The sequence below is a fragment of the Coregonus clupeaformis genome, unplaced genomic scaffold (assembly GCF_020615455.1).
Source record: "Coregonus clupeaformis isolate EN_2021a unplaced genomic scaffold, ASM2061545v1 scaf0122, whole genome shotgun sequence".
NCBI classification, from domain to species: domain Eukaryota; kingdom Metazoa; phylum Chordata; class Actinopteri; order Salmoniformes; family Salmonidae; genus Coregonus; species Coregonus clupeaformis.
In genome coordinates this window covers 398,389-413,879 of record NW_025533577.1, presented here as the reverse complement: position 1 = coordinate 413,879, position 15,491 = coordinate 398,389, and the positions used below count along the sequence as shown (strand labels likewise).

The 15,491-nt window shown below is 52.1% G+C and overlaps 1 protein-coding gene across 1 annotated transcript in view; it reads right to left on the bottom strand.

Annotated features, from left to right (window-relative positions):
* The window catches only part of disc1 (DISC1 scaffold protein), a 115,903-nt gene that overhangs the window by 71,439 nt on the left and 28,973 nt on the right, over positions 1-15,491 (bottom strand). The window contains exons 5-7 of the mRNA XM_045213535.1: positions 6,608-6,758; positions 5,472-5,568; positions 3,562-3,794 (exon numbers count right to left, since the gene is read on the bottom strand). Coding sequence (XP_045069470.1) covers positions 3,562-3,794; positions 5,472-5,568; positions 6,608-6,758 — 481 coding nt within the window. The remainder of the gene's footprint in view (positions 1-3,561; positions 3,795-5,471; positions 5,569-6,607; positions 6,759-15,491) is intronic.

Genomic DNA, 15,491 nt, shown 5'->3' with positions numbered 1-15,491 from the left:
ATATCACATCATATAGTTTCAGTATGATCACATCACCATCATTAATATCACATCATATAGTTTCAGTATGATCACATTACCATCATTAATATCACATCATATAGTTTCAGTATGATCACATTACCATCATTAATATCACATCATATAGTTTCAGTATGATCACATCACCATCATTAATATCACATCATATAGTTTCAGTATGATCACATTACCATCATTAATATCACATCATATAGTTTCAGTATGATCACATCACCATCATTAATATAACATCATATAGTTTCAGTATGATCACATCACCATAATTAATACCTGAAACAAAACAGAGCATGAAATCATTCACACTCGATGGGAGTCAAACCAACATGATATTCCATAAAGCAAAACATTGGGAGTAAAGATGCACTCTGACTGGTATATCACATGACCCTAGATAACCAGTCATGACCCTAGATAACCAGTCATGACCCTAGATAACCAGTCATGACCCTAGATAACCAGTCATGACCCTAGATAACCAGTCATGACCCTAGATAACCAGTCATGACCCTAGATAACCAGTCATGACCCTAGCTAACCAGTCATGACCCTAGCTAACCAGTCATGACCCTAGATAACCAGTCATGACCCTAGATAACCAGTCATGACCCTAGCTAACCAGTCATGACCCTAGATAACCAGTCATGACCCTAGATAACCAGTCATGACCCTAGATAACCAGTCATGACCCTAGATAACCAGTCATGACCCTAGCTAACCAGTCATGACCCTAGATAACCAGTCATGACCCTAGATAACCAGTCATGACCCTAGCTAACCAGTCATGACCCTAGATAACCAGTCATGACCCTAGATAACCAGTCATGACCCTAGATAACCAGCCATGACCCTAGATAACCAGTCATGACCCTAGCTAACCAGTCATGACCCTAGATAACCAGTCATGACCCTAGATAACCAGTCATGACCCTAGCTAACCAGTCATGACCCTAGATAACCAGCCATGACCCTAGATAACCAGTCATGACCCTAGATAACCAGTCATGACCCTAGATAACCAGTCATGACCCTAGATAACCAGGATGTTGTATGAGGAAAGGGAGCCACGAATTGGTTAGAACAGGAACTGCAGGAGAGGACGGACACCATATTTTCAATAACCCAACTGATGACATCATCACCCATTCATCTGTATCTGACCTGTCACGTCTCTCCACTCTGAGACCTGTCACGTCTCTCCAGTCTGAGACCTGTCACGTCTCTCCACTCTGAGACCGGTCACGTCTCTCCACTCTGAGACCTGTCACGTCTCTCCACTCTGAGACCGGTCACGTCTCTCCACTCTGAGACCTGTCACGTCTCTCCAGTCTGAGACCTGTCACGTCTCTCCAGTCTGAGACCTGTCACGTCTCTCCACTCTGAGACCTGTCACGTCTCTCCACTCTGAGACCTGTCACGTCTCTCCAGTCTGAGACCTGTCACGTCTCTCCACTCTGAGACCTGTCACGTCTCTCCACTCTGAGACCTGTCACGTCTCTCCACTCTGAGACCTGTCACGTCTCTCCAGTCTGAGACCTGTCACGTCTCTCCAGTCTGAGACCTGTCACGTCTCTCCACTCTGAGACCTGTCACGTCTCTCCAGTCTGAGACCTGTCACGTCTCTCCAGTCTGAGACCTGTCACGTCTCTCCACTCTGAGACCTGTCACGTCTTCTCCACTCTGAGACCTGTCACGTCTCTCCAGTCTGAGACCTGTCACGTCTCTCCACTCTGAGACCTGTCACGTCTCTCCACTCTGAGACCTGTCACGTCTCTCCACTCTGAGACCTGTCACGTCTCTCCAGTCTGAGACCTGTCACGTCTCTCCACTCTGAGACCTGTCACGTCTCTCCAGTCTGAGACCTGTCACGTCTCTCCAGTCAGACTCGGCACAAACATACATCAATGGAGCACACAGATGATCGTATTATCACATTCACCTGAATTATTAGAATATTACTTACAATTCTGTATTAATATCAGTGATGTAGTAGTAAAAAGGTAATGGGTAACTACACTACATGGCCAAAAGTATGTGGACATCTGCTCGTCGAATATCTTGTTCCAAAATCATGGGCATTAATATGGAGTTGGTCCCCCCTTTGCTGCTATAACAGCCTCCACTCTTCTTGGAAGGCTTTCCACTAGATGTTGGAACATTGCTGCGGGGAATTGCTTCCATTCAGAGCATTAGTGAGGTCGGGCACCGATGTTGGGCGATTAGGCCTGGCTCGCAGTCGGCGTTCCAATTAATCCCAAAGGTGTTCAATGGGGTTGAGGTCAGGGCTCTGTGCAGGCCAGTCAAGTTCTTCCACACCGATTTCGACAAACCATTTCTGTATCGACCTCGCTTTGTGCATGGGGGCATTGTCATGCTGAAACAGGAAAGGGCCTTCCCCAAACTGTTGCCACAAAGTTGGAAGCACAGAATCGTCTAGAATGTCATTGTATGCTGTAGCATTAAGATTTCCCTTCACTGGAACTAAGGGGCCTAGCCCGAACCATGAAAAACAGCCCCGACCATTATTCCTCCTCCACCAAACTTTACAGTTGGCACTATGCATTCGGCAGGTAGCGTTTTCCTGGCATCTGCCAAACCCAGGTTCGTCCATCGGACTACCAGATGGTGAAGCGTGATTCATCACTCCAGAGAACACGTTTCCACTGCTCCAGAGTCCAATGGCGGCGAGCTTTACACCACTCCAGCCAACGCTTGGCATTGCGCATGGTGATCTTAGGCTTGTGTGCAGCTGCTCGGCCATGGAAACCCATTTCATGAAGCTCCCGACAAACTGTTCTTGTGCTGACATTGCTTCCAGAGGCAGTTTGGAACTCGGTAGTGAGTGTTGCAACAGAGGACAGACGATTTTTACGCGCTACGTGCTTCAGCACTCAGCGGTCCCGTTCTGTGAGCTTGTGTGGCCTACCACTTCTCGGCTGAGCCATTGTTGCTCCTAGACGTTTCCACTTCACAATAACAGCACTTACAGTTGACCAGGGAAGCTCTAGCAGGGCAGAAATTTGACGAACTGACTTGTAGAAAAGGTGGCATAGGATGCCATGTTGAAAGTCACGTCAGTACGGGCCATTGTTTGTCTATGGAGATTGCATGGCTGTGTGCTCGATCAGCAACGGGTATGGCTGAAATAAGCGAATCCGCTAATTTGAAGAGGGGTCCACATACAGTGTATAACCAGAGGACGAGACAAGACAAACAACCACCGATATAAACCAAAACTTAGGACATTTTTAGAACTGTGTTGTTTGTATGTTGATTGTATTTTAATGTCGGCCTATAGGGAAGATAGGTCCTGTGGAGATGTTCATATTGAAACATACAGTGGTTGTATTTTAATGTCGGCCTATAGGGAAGATAGGTCCTGTGGAGATGTTCATATTAAAACATTTATTCTTCTTTTTTAAGTTCCTAACTTGTTTGATAAGATTAGTACAGATTTTCTCAGGGGACCCAACATTGGGAGAGAGTGATCCTGGAGCAGTTAGAGTTAGGATTAGTACTGACCTGAGTATGCCTTCAGGAGTAGATACACAAATCCTGGTCCTGTTCTGTGATGTCACCAGGTCGTCGAGGGCATGACCCATGTCTCTGAGCTGGGTGTGGCTACAGCTGCGCAGGGCGGGGCCTTCCACCTCCTCTGTCTGTAGCTCCTCCCCTTCCTGCTGGATCTGGTGCTCCAGGCTGCAACTCCGAGACTGCAGCTCTCCTAGTCTCCACTGCAGCTCTGCCATCTCCGCCTGGGGGCAGGCCCGAGGGCAGAGAGCAGCGTTAGAGGTCAGGCCTGTATTCGTAAAGAGTCATCTCAGAGTAGGAGTTCTGATCTAGGATCAATTTTGCCTTCTAGATAATAATACACGTGATTATACAGACAGGGGGACCTGATCTTAGATCAGGACTTCTACTGGATCTCAATTCAACCATTAACAGGGCATGGGACATTTCTTCATTCAACCAGTGTATGACAGGATCCATTAACAGGGCATAGGACATTTCTTCATGGGCACAACTGGGTATTACCTGTAATATTTCTGCTGCAGGCCTATCTAACTACTACATTCTACAATGCTCTTAACTGTATAATTGTTGAGTGTACAACAATGAGAATGTACTGGGGGCATTGCACAAACCGAAAAGCATTTGATTTAATTCAAACAGGCCTCCTCTCCACCCTCTCCGAGCTGGGCATCTCCGGCGCGGCTCACTCTTGGATTGCGTCCTACCTGACCGGTCGCTCCTACCAAGTGGCGTGGCGAGAAGCTGTCTCCGCACCACGTGCTCTCACCACTGGTGTCCCCCTGGGCTCAGTTCTAGGCCCTCTCCTGTTCTCTCTATACACCAAGTCACTTGGCTCTGTCATATCCTCACATGGCCTCTCCTATCATTGCTACGCTGACGATACACAACTAATCTTCTCCTTTCCCCCTTCTGATAACCAGGTGGCGAATCGCATCTCTGCATGTCTGGCAGACATATCAGTATGGATGACGGATCACCACATCAAGCTGAACCTTGGCAAGACGGAGCTGCTCTTCCTCCCGGGGAAGGACTGCCCGTTCCATGATCTCGCCATCACGGTTGACAACTCCGTTGTGTCCTCCTCCCAGAGTGCGAAGAGCCTTGGCGTGACCCTGGACAACACCCTGTCGTTCTCCGCTAACATCAAGGCGGTGACCCGATCCTGTAGGTTCATGCTCTACAACATTCGGAGAGTACGACCCTGCCTTACACAGGAAGCGGCACAGGTCCTAATCCAGGCACTTGTCATCTCCCGTCTGGATTACTGCAACTCGCTGTTGGCTGGGCTCCCTGCCTGTGCCATTAAACCCCTACAACTCATCCAGAACGCCGCAGCCCGTCTGGTGTTCAACCTTCCCAAGTTCTCTCACGTCACCCCGCTCCTCCGCAGACTCCACTGGCTTCCAGTTGAAGCTCGCATCTGTTACAAGACCATGGTGCTTGCCTATGGAGCTGTGAGGGGAACGGCACCTCCGTACCTTCAGGCTCTGATCAGTCCCTACACCCAAACGAGGGCATTGCGTTCATCCACCTCTGGCCTGCTGGCTCCCCTTCCTCTGCGGAAGCATAGTTCCCGCTCAGCCCAGTCAAAACTGTTCGCTGCTCTGGCACCCCAATGGTGGAACAAGCTCCCTCACGACGCCAGGACAGCGGAGTCACTCACCACCTTCCGGAGACACTTGAAACCCCACCTCTTTAAGGAATACCTGGGATAGGATAAAGTAATCCTTCTACCCCCCCCAAAAAAATAATAATAATTGTAAAGTGGTTATCCCACTGGCTATAAGGTGAATGCACCAATTTGTAAGTTGCTCTGGATAAGAGCGTCTGCTAAATGACGTAAATGTAAAATGTAATGTATCAAAAAGGCCCTGTTATTTTCAGTAATCTCTACTCACCTCCACCACGCGTTTCTCCTGCAGCAAACGCTCTCTCCTTTGGAGTGGACCCTGGACGGTTTCAGCCACTTCCTTTCCGTCACTCTCCACCTCATCCCTTCAACACGTCAAAACCATAAGGAAAAAATACAAAAACAACGATGTTAGGATCCTGGCAGCGCTGTTCTGTTATTCAGCTAAAATATCATCCTGGAAGAGCTGTTCTGTTATTCAGCTAAACTATCATCCTGTAGGTCTGTGTTATTCAGCTAAAACTATCATGCTGTTGGTCTGTGTTATTCAGCTAAAACTATCATCCTGTAGGTATGTGTTATTCAGCTAAACTATCATCCTGGCAGCACTGATCTGTTATTCAGCTAAACTACCATCCTGTAGGTCTGTGTTATTCAGCTAAACTATCATCCTGTTGGTCTGTGTTATTCAGCTAAACTACCATCCTGTAGGTATGTGTTATTCAGCTAAACTATCATCCTGTAGGTATGTGTTATTCATCTAAACTATCATCCTGGCAGAGCTGTTCTGTTATTCAGCTAAACTATCATCCTGTAGGTCTGTGTTATTCAGCTAAACTATCATCCTGTAGGTATGTGTTATTCATCTAAACTATCATCCTGGCAGAGCTGTTCTGTTATTCAGCTAAACTATCATCCTGTAGGTCTGTGTTATTCAGCTAAACTATCATCCTGGCAGAGCTGTTCTGTTATTCAGCTAAACTATCATCCTGTAGGTCTGTGTTATTCAGCTAAACTACCATCCTGTTGGTCTGTGTTATTCAGCTAAACCATCATCCTGTAGGTCTGTGTTATTCCATTCCAGTAGGAACACACAGGGTTTCAGCCTCACCTGACTAACTTCCTGTTATGAGGGCTATTTCTGACAGCTGTCCCCTCAACCCTCCTTAAATACTTTCCAATAATACAGTTTATGCTGACTAAAATAACATTATGGGCAGTTGGCTGGGTTTAGGTTGCACAGAGGAGTGGATACCCTCTCCTACTTGTGAAGGTGAGTTTGTAAACTACAGAGTTTGTGTAAGCGTTGCAGTAACACTACTGACCTGTGGTCCTCTCAGAGTCTCTGGATATTCCTACTATGTGTTGTGTTGTGGTGTGTTGTAGTGTAGTAATGGTACTAACCTGTGGTCATCCATCCTGGTGAGGGCGCTGTGTACTGCCTTTCTGAGTCTCTGGAGGAACAGAGCCACAGTGGGCTGTCTTGAGGGGAGCGTCAGCCTCAGTGAACTCCTCTCTCTACGCAGCTCCTCCAGCTTCTTACCAAAACGCTCAGCTGAAACAACAGCACACAGTTCTGGGTCATGGACCAGAAATAATCCACTACCACTGGCCTCTCCACTACTACTGGCCTCTCCTCTACTACTGGCCTCTCCACTACCACTGGCCTCTCCTCTACTACTGGCCTCTCCTCCACCACTGGCCTCTCCACTACTACTGGCCTCTCCTCTACTACTGGCCTCTCCTCCACTACTACTGGCCTCTCCTCTACTACTGGCCTCTCCACTACTACTGGCCTCTCCTCCACTACTACTGGCCTCTCCTCTACTACTACTGGCCTCTCCTCCACCACTGGCCTCTCCACTACTACTGGCCTCTCCTCTACTACTGGCCTCTCCTCCACTACTACTGGCCTCTCCTCCACCACTGGCCTCTCCACTACTACTGGCCTCTCCACTACTACTGGCCTCTCCTCTACTACTGGTCTCTCCTCCACTACCACTGGCCTCTCCTCTACTACTACTGGCCTCTCCTCTACTACTGGCCTCTCCTCCACTACTACTGGCCTCTCCTCTACTACTGGCCTCTCCTCCACTACCACTGGCCTCTCCACTACTACTGGCCTCTCCTCTACTACTACTGGCCTCTCCTCTACTACTACTGGCCTCTCCTCCACTACTACTGGCCTCTCCTCCACTACCACTGGCCTCTCCACTACTACTGGCCTCTCCTCTACTACTACTGGCCTCTCCTCTACTACCACTGGCCTCTCCACTACTACTGGCCTCTCCTCTACTACTACTGGCCTCTCCTCTACTACTACTGGCCTCTCCTCTACTACCACTGGCCTCTCCTCCACTACTACTGGCCTCTCCTCCACTACCACTGGCCTCTCCTCTTCTACTACAGGCCTCTCCTCTACTACTACTGGCCTCTCCACTACCACTGGCCTCTCCTCCACTACCACTGGCCTCTCCACTACTACTGGCCTCTCCACTACTACTACTGGCCTCTCCACTACTACCACTGGCCTCTCCTCTACTACTGGCCTCTCCTCTACCACTGGCCTCTCCACTACTACTGGCCTCTCCACTACTACCACTGGCCTCTCCTCTACTACTGGCCTCTCCACTACTACTGGCCTCTCCACTACTACCACTGGCCTCTCCTCTACTACCACTGGCCTCTCCACTACTACTACTGGCCTCTACACTACCACTGGCCTCTCCACTACTGCTACTGGCCTCTCCACTACTACTGGCCTCTCCTCTACTACTGGCCTCTCCACTACTACTACTGGCCTCTCCTCTACTACTGGCCTCTCCACTACTACTACTGGTCTCTCCTCTACTACTGGCCTCTCCACTACTACTACTGGCCTCTCCTCTACTACTGGCCTCTCCTCTACTACTACTGGCCTCTCCTCTACTACTACTGGCCTCTCCTCTACTACTACTGGCCTCTCCTCTACTACTGGCCTCTCCACTACTACTACTGGCCTCTCCTCTACTACTACTGGCCTCTCCTCTACTACCACTGGCCTCTCCACTACCACTGGCCTCTCCACTACTACTGGCCTCTCCTCTACTACTGGCCTCTCCACTACTACTGGCCTCTCCTCTACTACTGGCCTCTCCTCTACTACTACTGGCCTCTCCACTACTGGCCTCTCCACTACTGGCCTCTCCTCTACCACTGGCCTCTCCACTACTACTGGCCTCTCCTCTACTACTGGCCTCTCCTCTACTACTGGCCTCTCCTCTACTACTGGCCTCTCCACTACCACTGGCCTCTCCACTACCACTGGCCTCTCCACTACTACTGGCCTCTCCACTACCACTGGCCTCTCCTCTACTACTGGCCTCTCCTCTACTACGACTGGCCTCTCCTCTACTACTACTGGCCTCTCCTCTACTACCACTGGCCTCTCCACTACTACCACTGGCCTCTACACTACTACTGGCCTCTCCACTACTACTACTGGCCTCTCCACTACTACCACTGGCCTCTACACTACTACTGGCCTCTCCACTACTACTACTGGCCTCTCCACCACTACCACTGGCCTCTCCTCTACTACTACTGGCCTCTCCACTACTACCACTGGCCTCTATACTACTACTGGCCTCTCCACTACTACCACTGGCCTCTCCTCTACTACTGGCCTCTCTACTACCACTGGCCTCTCCACTACTACCACTGGCCTCTCCACTACTACTGGCCTCTCCACTACTACTACTGGCCTCTCCACTACTACTACTGGCCTCTCCTCCACTACCACTGGCCTCTCCTCTACTACTGGCCTCTCCACTACTACTGGCCTCTCCACTACTACTGGCCTCTCCACTACCACTGGCCTCTCCTCTACTACTACTGGCCTCTCCTCCACTACTACTGGCCTCTCCTCCACTACTACTGGCCTCTCCTCCACTACTACTGGCCTCTCCTCCACTACTACTGGCCTCTCCTCTACTACTACTGGCCTCTCCTCTACTACTACTGGCCTCTCCTCTACTACCACTGGCCTCTACACTACTACTGGCCTCTCCACTACTACTACTGGCCTCTCCTCCACTACCACTGGCCTCTCCTCTACTACTGGCCTCTCCACTACTACTGGCCTCTCCACTACTACTGGCCTCTCCACTACCACTGGCCTCTCCTCTACTACTACTGGCCTCTCCTCCACTACTACTGGCCTCTCCTCCACTACTACTGGCCTCTCCTCCACTACTACTGGCCTCTCCTCCACTACTATTGGCCTCTCCTCTACTACTACTGGCCTCTCCTCTACTACTACTGGCCTCTCCACTACCACTGGCCTCTCCACTACTACTGGCCTCTCCACTACCACTGGCCTCTCCTCTACTACTGGCCTCTCCTCTACTACGACTGGCCTCTCCTCTACTACTACTGGCCTCTCCTCTACTACTACTGGCCTCTACACTACCACTGGCCTCTCCACTACTACTGGCCTCTCCACTACCACTGGCCTCTCCTCTACTACTGGCCTCTCCTCTACTACGACTGGCCTCTCCTCTACTACTACTGGCCTCTCCTCTACTACTACTGGCCTCTACACTACTACTGGCCTCTCCTCTACTACTACTGGCTTCTCCACCACTACCACTGGCCTCTCCACTACTACCACTGGCCTCTATACTACTACTGGCCTCTCCACTACTACCACTGGCCTCTCCTCTACTACTGGCCTCTCTACTACCACTGGCCTCTCCACTACTACCACTGGCCTCTCCACTACTACTGGCCTCTCCACTACTACTACTGGCCTCTCCACTACTACTACTGGCCTCTCCTCCACTACCACTGGCCTCTCCTCTACTACTGGCCTCTCCACTACTACTGGCCTCTCCACTACTACTGGCCTCTCCACTACCACTGGCCTCTCCTCTACTACTACTGGCCTCTCCTCCACTACTACTGGCCTCTCCTCCACTACTACTGGCCTCTCCTCCACTACTACTGGCCTCTCCTCCACTACTACTGGCCTCTCTACTACTACTGGCCTCTCCTCTACTACTACTGGCCTCTCCATTACTACTGGCCTCTCCTCTACTACTGGCCTCTCCACTACTACCACTGGCCTCTCCTCTACCACTGGCCTCTCCTCCACTACCACTGGCCTCTCCACTACTACTGGCCTCTCCTCCACTACTACTGGCCTCTCCACTACTGGCCTCTCCTCTACTACTACTGGCCTCTCCTCTACTACTACTGGCCTCTCCACTACTGGCCTCTCCTCTACCACTGGCCTCTCCACTACTACTGGCCTCTCCTCTACTACTGGCCTCTCCTCTACTACTGGCCTCTCCTCTACTACTGGCCTCTCCTCTACTACTGGCCTCTCCTCTACTACTGGCCTCTCCACTACCACTGGCCTCTCCACTACCACTGGCCTCTCCACTACTACTGGCCTCTCCACTACCACTGGCCTCTCCTCTACTACTGGCCTCTCCTCTACTACGACTGGCCTCTCCTCTACTACTACTGGCCTCTCCTCTACTACTACTGGCCTCTCCTCTACTACTACTGGCCTCTCCTCTACTACTACTGGCCTCTCCTCTACTACCACTGGCCTCTCCACTACTACTACTGGCCTCTCCACTACTACTGGCCTCTCCACTACTACCACTGGCCTCTACACTACTACTGGCCTCTCCACTACTACTACTGGCCTCTCCACTACTACTGGCCTCTCCACTACTACTACTGGCCTCTCCACTACTACTGGCCTCTCCACTACTACTACTGGCCTCTCCACCACTACCACTGGCCTCTCCACTACTACCACTGGCCTCTACACTACTACTGGCCTCTCCACTACTACTACTGGCCTCTCCACTACTACCACTGGCCTCTACACTACTACTGGCCTCTCCACTACTACTACTGGCCTCTCCACCACTACCACTGGCCTCTCCACTACTACCACTGGCCTCTACACTACTACTGGCCTCTCCACTACTACCACTGGCCTCTCCTCTACTACTGGCCTCTCTACTACCACTGGCCTCTCCACTACTACCACTGGCCTCTCCACTACTACTGGCCTCTCCACTAATACTACTGGCCTCTCCACTACTACTACGGGCCTCTCCTCCACTACCACTGGCCTCTCCTCTACTACTGGCCTCTCCTCTACTACTGGCCTCTCCACTACTACTGGCCTCTCCACTACTACTACTGGCCTCTCCTCTACTACTACTGGCCTCTCCTCTACTACTACTGGCCTCTCCACTACTACTACTGGCCTCTCCACTACTACTACTGGCCTCTCCTCTACTACCACTGGCCTCTCCTCTACTACTACTGGCCTCTCCACTACCACTGGCCTCTCCACTACCACTGGCCTCTCCTCTACTACTACTGGCCTCTCCTCTACTACCACTGGCCTCTCCACTACTACTGGCCTCTCCTCTACTACTACTGGCCTCTCCACTACTACTGGACTCTCCACTACCACTACTGGCCTCTCCACTACTACTACTGGCCTCTCCACTACTACCACTGGCCTCTCCACTACTACTGGCCTCTCCACTACTACTGGCCTCTCCACTACTACTACTGGCCTCTCCTCTACTACTACTGGCCTCTCCTCCACTACTACTGGCCTCTCCACTACCACTGGCCTCTCCACTACCACTGGCCTCTCCTCTACTACTACTGGCCTCTCCTCCACTACTACTGGCCTCTCCACTACTACTGGCCTCTCCACTACCACTGGCCTCTCCTCTACTACCACTGGCCTCTCCTCTACTACTACTGGCCTCTCCTCTACTACTACTGGCCTCTCCACTACTACTACTGGCCTCTCCACTACTACCACTGGCCTCTCCTCTACTACTACTGGCCTCTCCTCTACTACCACTGGCCTCTCCACTACTACTGGCCTCTCCTCTACTACTACTGGCCTCTCCACTACTACTGGACTCTCCACTACCACTACTGGCCTCTCCACTACCACTACTGGCCTCTCCACTACTACTACTGGCCTCTCCACTACTACTACTGGCCTCTCCACTACTACTACTGGCCTCTCCACTACTACCACTGGCCTCTCCACTACCACTGGCCTCTCCACTACCACTGGCCTCTCCACTACTACTGGCCTCTCCTCTACTACTGGCCTCTCCTCTACTACTGGCCTCTCCTCTACTACTGGCCTCTCCTCTACTACTGGCTTCTCCTCTACTACTGGCCTCTCCTCTACTACTGGCCTCTCCTCTACTACTGGCCTCTCCTCTACTACTGGCCTCTCCACTACTGGCCTCTCCACTACTGGCCTCTCCTCTACTACCACTGGCTTCTCCTCTACCACTGGCCTCTCCACTACTACTGGCCTCTCCACTACTACTGGCCTCTCCACTACTACTGGCCTCTCCTCTACTACTACTGGCCTCTCCACTACTACTGGCCTCTCCACTACTACTGGCCTCTCCTCTACTACCACTGGCCTCTCCACTACTACTACTGGCCTCTCCTCTACTACTACTGGCCTCTCCACTACCACTGGCCTCTCCTCTACTACTACTACTGGCCTCTCCTCTACTACCACTGGCCTCTCCTCTACTACTACCACTGGCCTCTCCACTACTACCACTGGCCTCTCCTCTACTACCACTGGCCTCTCCTCTACTACCACTGGCCTCTCCACTACTACCACTGGCCTCTCCTCTACTACCACTGGCCTCTCCTCTACTACCACTGGCCTCTCCTCTACTACCACTGGCCTCTCCACTACTACCACTGGCCTCTCCTCTACTACCACTGGCCTCTCCTCTACTACTACTGGCCTCTCCTCTACTACCACTGGCCTCTCCACTACTACCACTGGCCTCTCCACTACCACTGGCCTCTCCACTACTACCACTGGCCTCTCCTCTACTACCACTGGCCTCTCCACTACTACCACTGGCCTCTCCACTACTACTGGCCTCTCCACTACTACCACTGGCCTCTCCTCTACTACCACTGGCCTCTCCTCTACTACCACTGGCCTCTCCTCTACTACCACTGGCCTCTCCACTACTACCACTGGCCTCTCCACTACTACTGGCCTCTCCACTACTACTGGCCTCTCCACTACTACCACTGGCCTCTCCACTACTACTATCGGCCTCTCCTCTACTACTACTGGCCTCTCCACTACCACTGGCCTCTCCTCTACTACTACCACTGGCCTCTCCACTACTACTGGCTTCTCCTCTACTACCACTGGCCTCTCCACTACTACCACTGGCCTCTCCTCTACCACTGGCCTCTCCACTACTACTACTGGCCTCTCCACTACTACTGGCCTCTCCACTACTACTGGCCTCTCCTCTACTACTGGCCTCTCCACTACTACTACTGGCCTCTCCTCTACTACTACTGGCCTCTCCATTACTACTACTGGCCTCTCCACTACTACTACTGGCCTCTCCTCCACTACCACTGGCCTCTCCACTACTACTGGCCTCTCCACTACCACTGGCCTCTCCACTACTACTGGCCTCTCCTCTACTACTACTGGCCTCTCCTCTACTACTACTGGCCTCTCCTCTACTACCACTGGCCTCTCCACTACTACTGGCCTCTCCACTACCACTGGCCTCTCCTCTACTACTACTGGCCTCTCCACTACTACTACTGGCCTCTCCTCTACTACTACTGGCCTCTCCTCTACTACTACTGGCCTCTCCTCTACCACTGGCCTCTCCTCTACTACTACTGGCCTCTCCTCTACCACTGGCCTCTCCTCTACTACTACTGGCCTCTCCTCTACTACTACTGGCCTCTCCACCACTACCACTGGCCTCTCCTCTACTACTACTGGCCTCTCCTCTACTACTACTGGCCTCTCCACTACTACTGGCCTCTCCTCTACTACTACTGGCCTCTCTACTACCACTGGCCTCTCCTCTACTACCACTGGCCTCTCCACTACTACCACTGGCCTCTCCTCTACTACCACTGGCCTCTCCTCTACTACTACTGGCCTCTCCTCTACTACCACTGGCCTCTCCTCTACTACCACTGGCCTCTCCACTACTACCACTGGCCTCTCCACTACCACTGGCCTCTCCACTACTACCACTGGCCTCTCCTCTACTACCACTGGCCTCTCCTCTACTACCACTGGCCTCTCCACTACTACCACTGGCCTCTCCTCTACTACCACTGGCCTCTCCTCTACTACCACTGGCCTCTCCACTACTACCACTGGCCTCTCCACTACTACTGGCCTCTCCACTACTACTGGCCTCTCCACTACTACCACTGGCCTCTCCACTACTACTATCGGCCTCTCCTCTACTACTACTGGCCTCTCCACTACCACTGGCCTCTCCTCTACTACTACCACTGGCCTCTCCACTACTACTGGCCTCTCCTCTACTACCACTGGCCTCTCCACTACTACCACTGGCCTCTCCTCTACCACTGGCCTCTCCACTACTACTACTGGCCTCTCCACTACTACTGGCCTCTCCACTACTACTGGCCTCTCCTCTACCACTGGCCTCTCCTCTACTACCACTGGCCTCTCCACTACTACCACTGGCCTCTCCTCTACCACTGGCCTCTCCACTACTACCACTGGCCTCTCCTCTACTACTACTGGCCTCTCCTCTACTACTACTGGCCTCTCCTCTACTACCACTGGCCTCTCCTCTACTACCACTGACCTCTCCACTACTACTACTGGCCTCTCCTCTACTACTGGCCTCTCCTCTACTACTGGCCTCTCCACTACTACGACTGGCCTCTCCTCTACTACTGGCCTCTCCACTACTACTACTGGCCTCTCCTCTACCACTGGCCTCTCCTCTACCACTGGCCTCTCCTCTACTACCACTGGCCTCTCCTCTACTACTGGCCTCTCCACTACTACTGGCCTCTCCACTACTACTGGCCTCTCCACTACTACTGGCCTCTCCACTACCACTGGCCTCTCCACTACCACTGGCCTCTCCTCTACTACTGGCCTCTCCTCCACTACTACTGGCCTCTCCACTACCACTGGCCTCTCCTCTACTACTGGCCTCTCCACTACTACTGGCCTCTCCTCCACGACTACTGGCCTCTCCACTACTACTGGCCTCTCCTCTACTACTGGCCTCTCCACTACTACTGGCCTCTCCTCCACTACTACTGGCCTCTCCACTACTACTGGCCTCTCCACTACCACTGGCCTCTCCACTACTACTGGCCTCTCCTCCACTACTACTGGCCTCTCCACTACCACTGGCCTCTCCTCTACTACTACTGGCCTCTCCTCTACTACCAC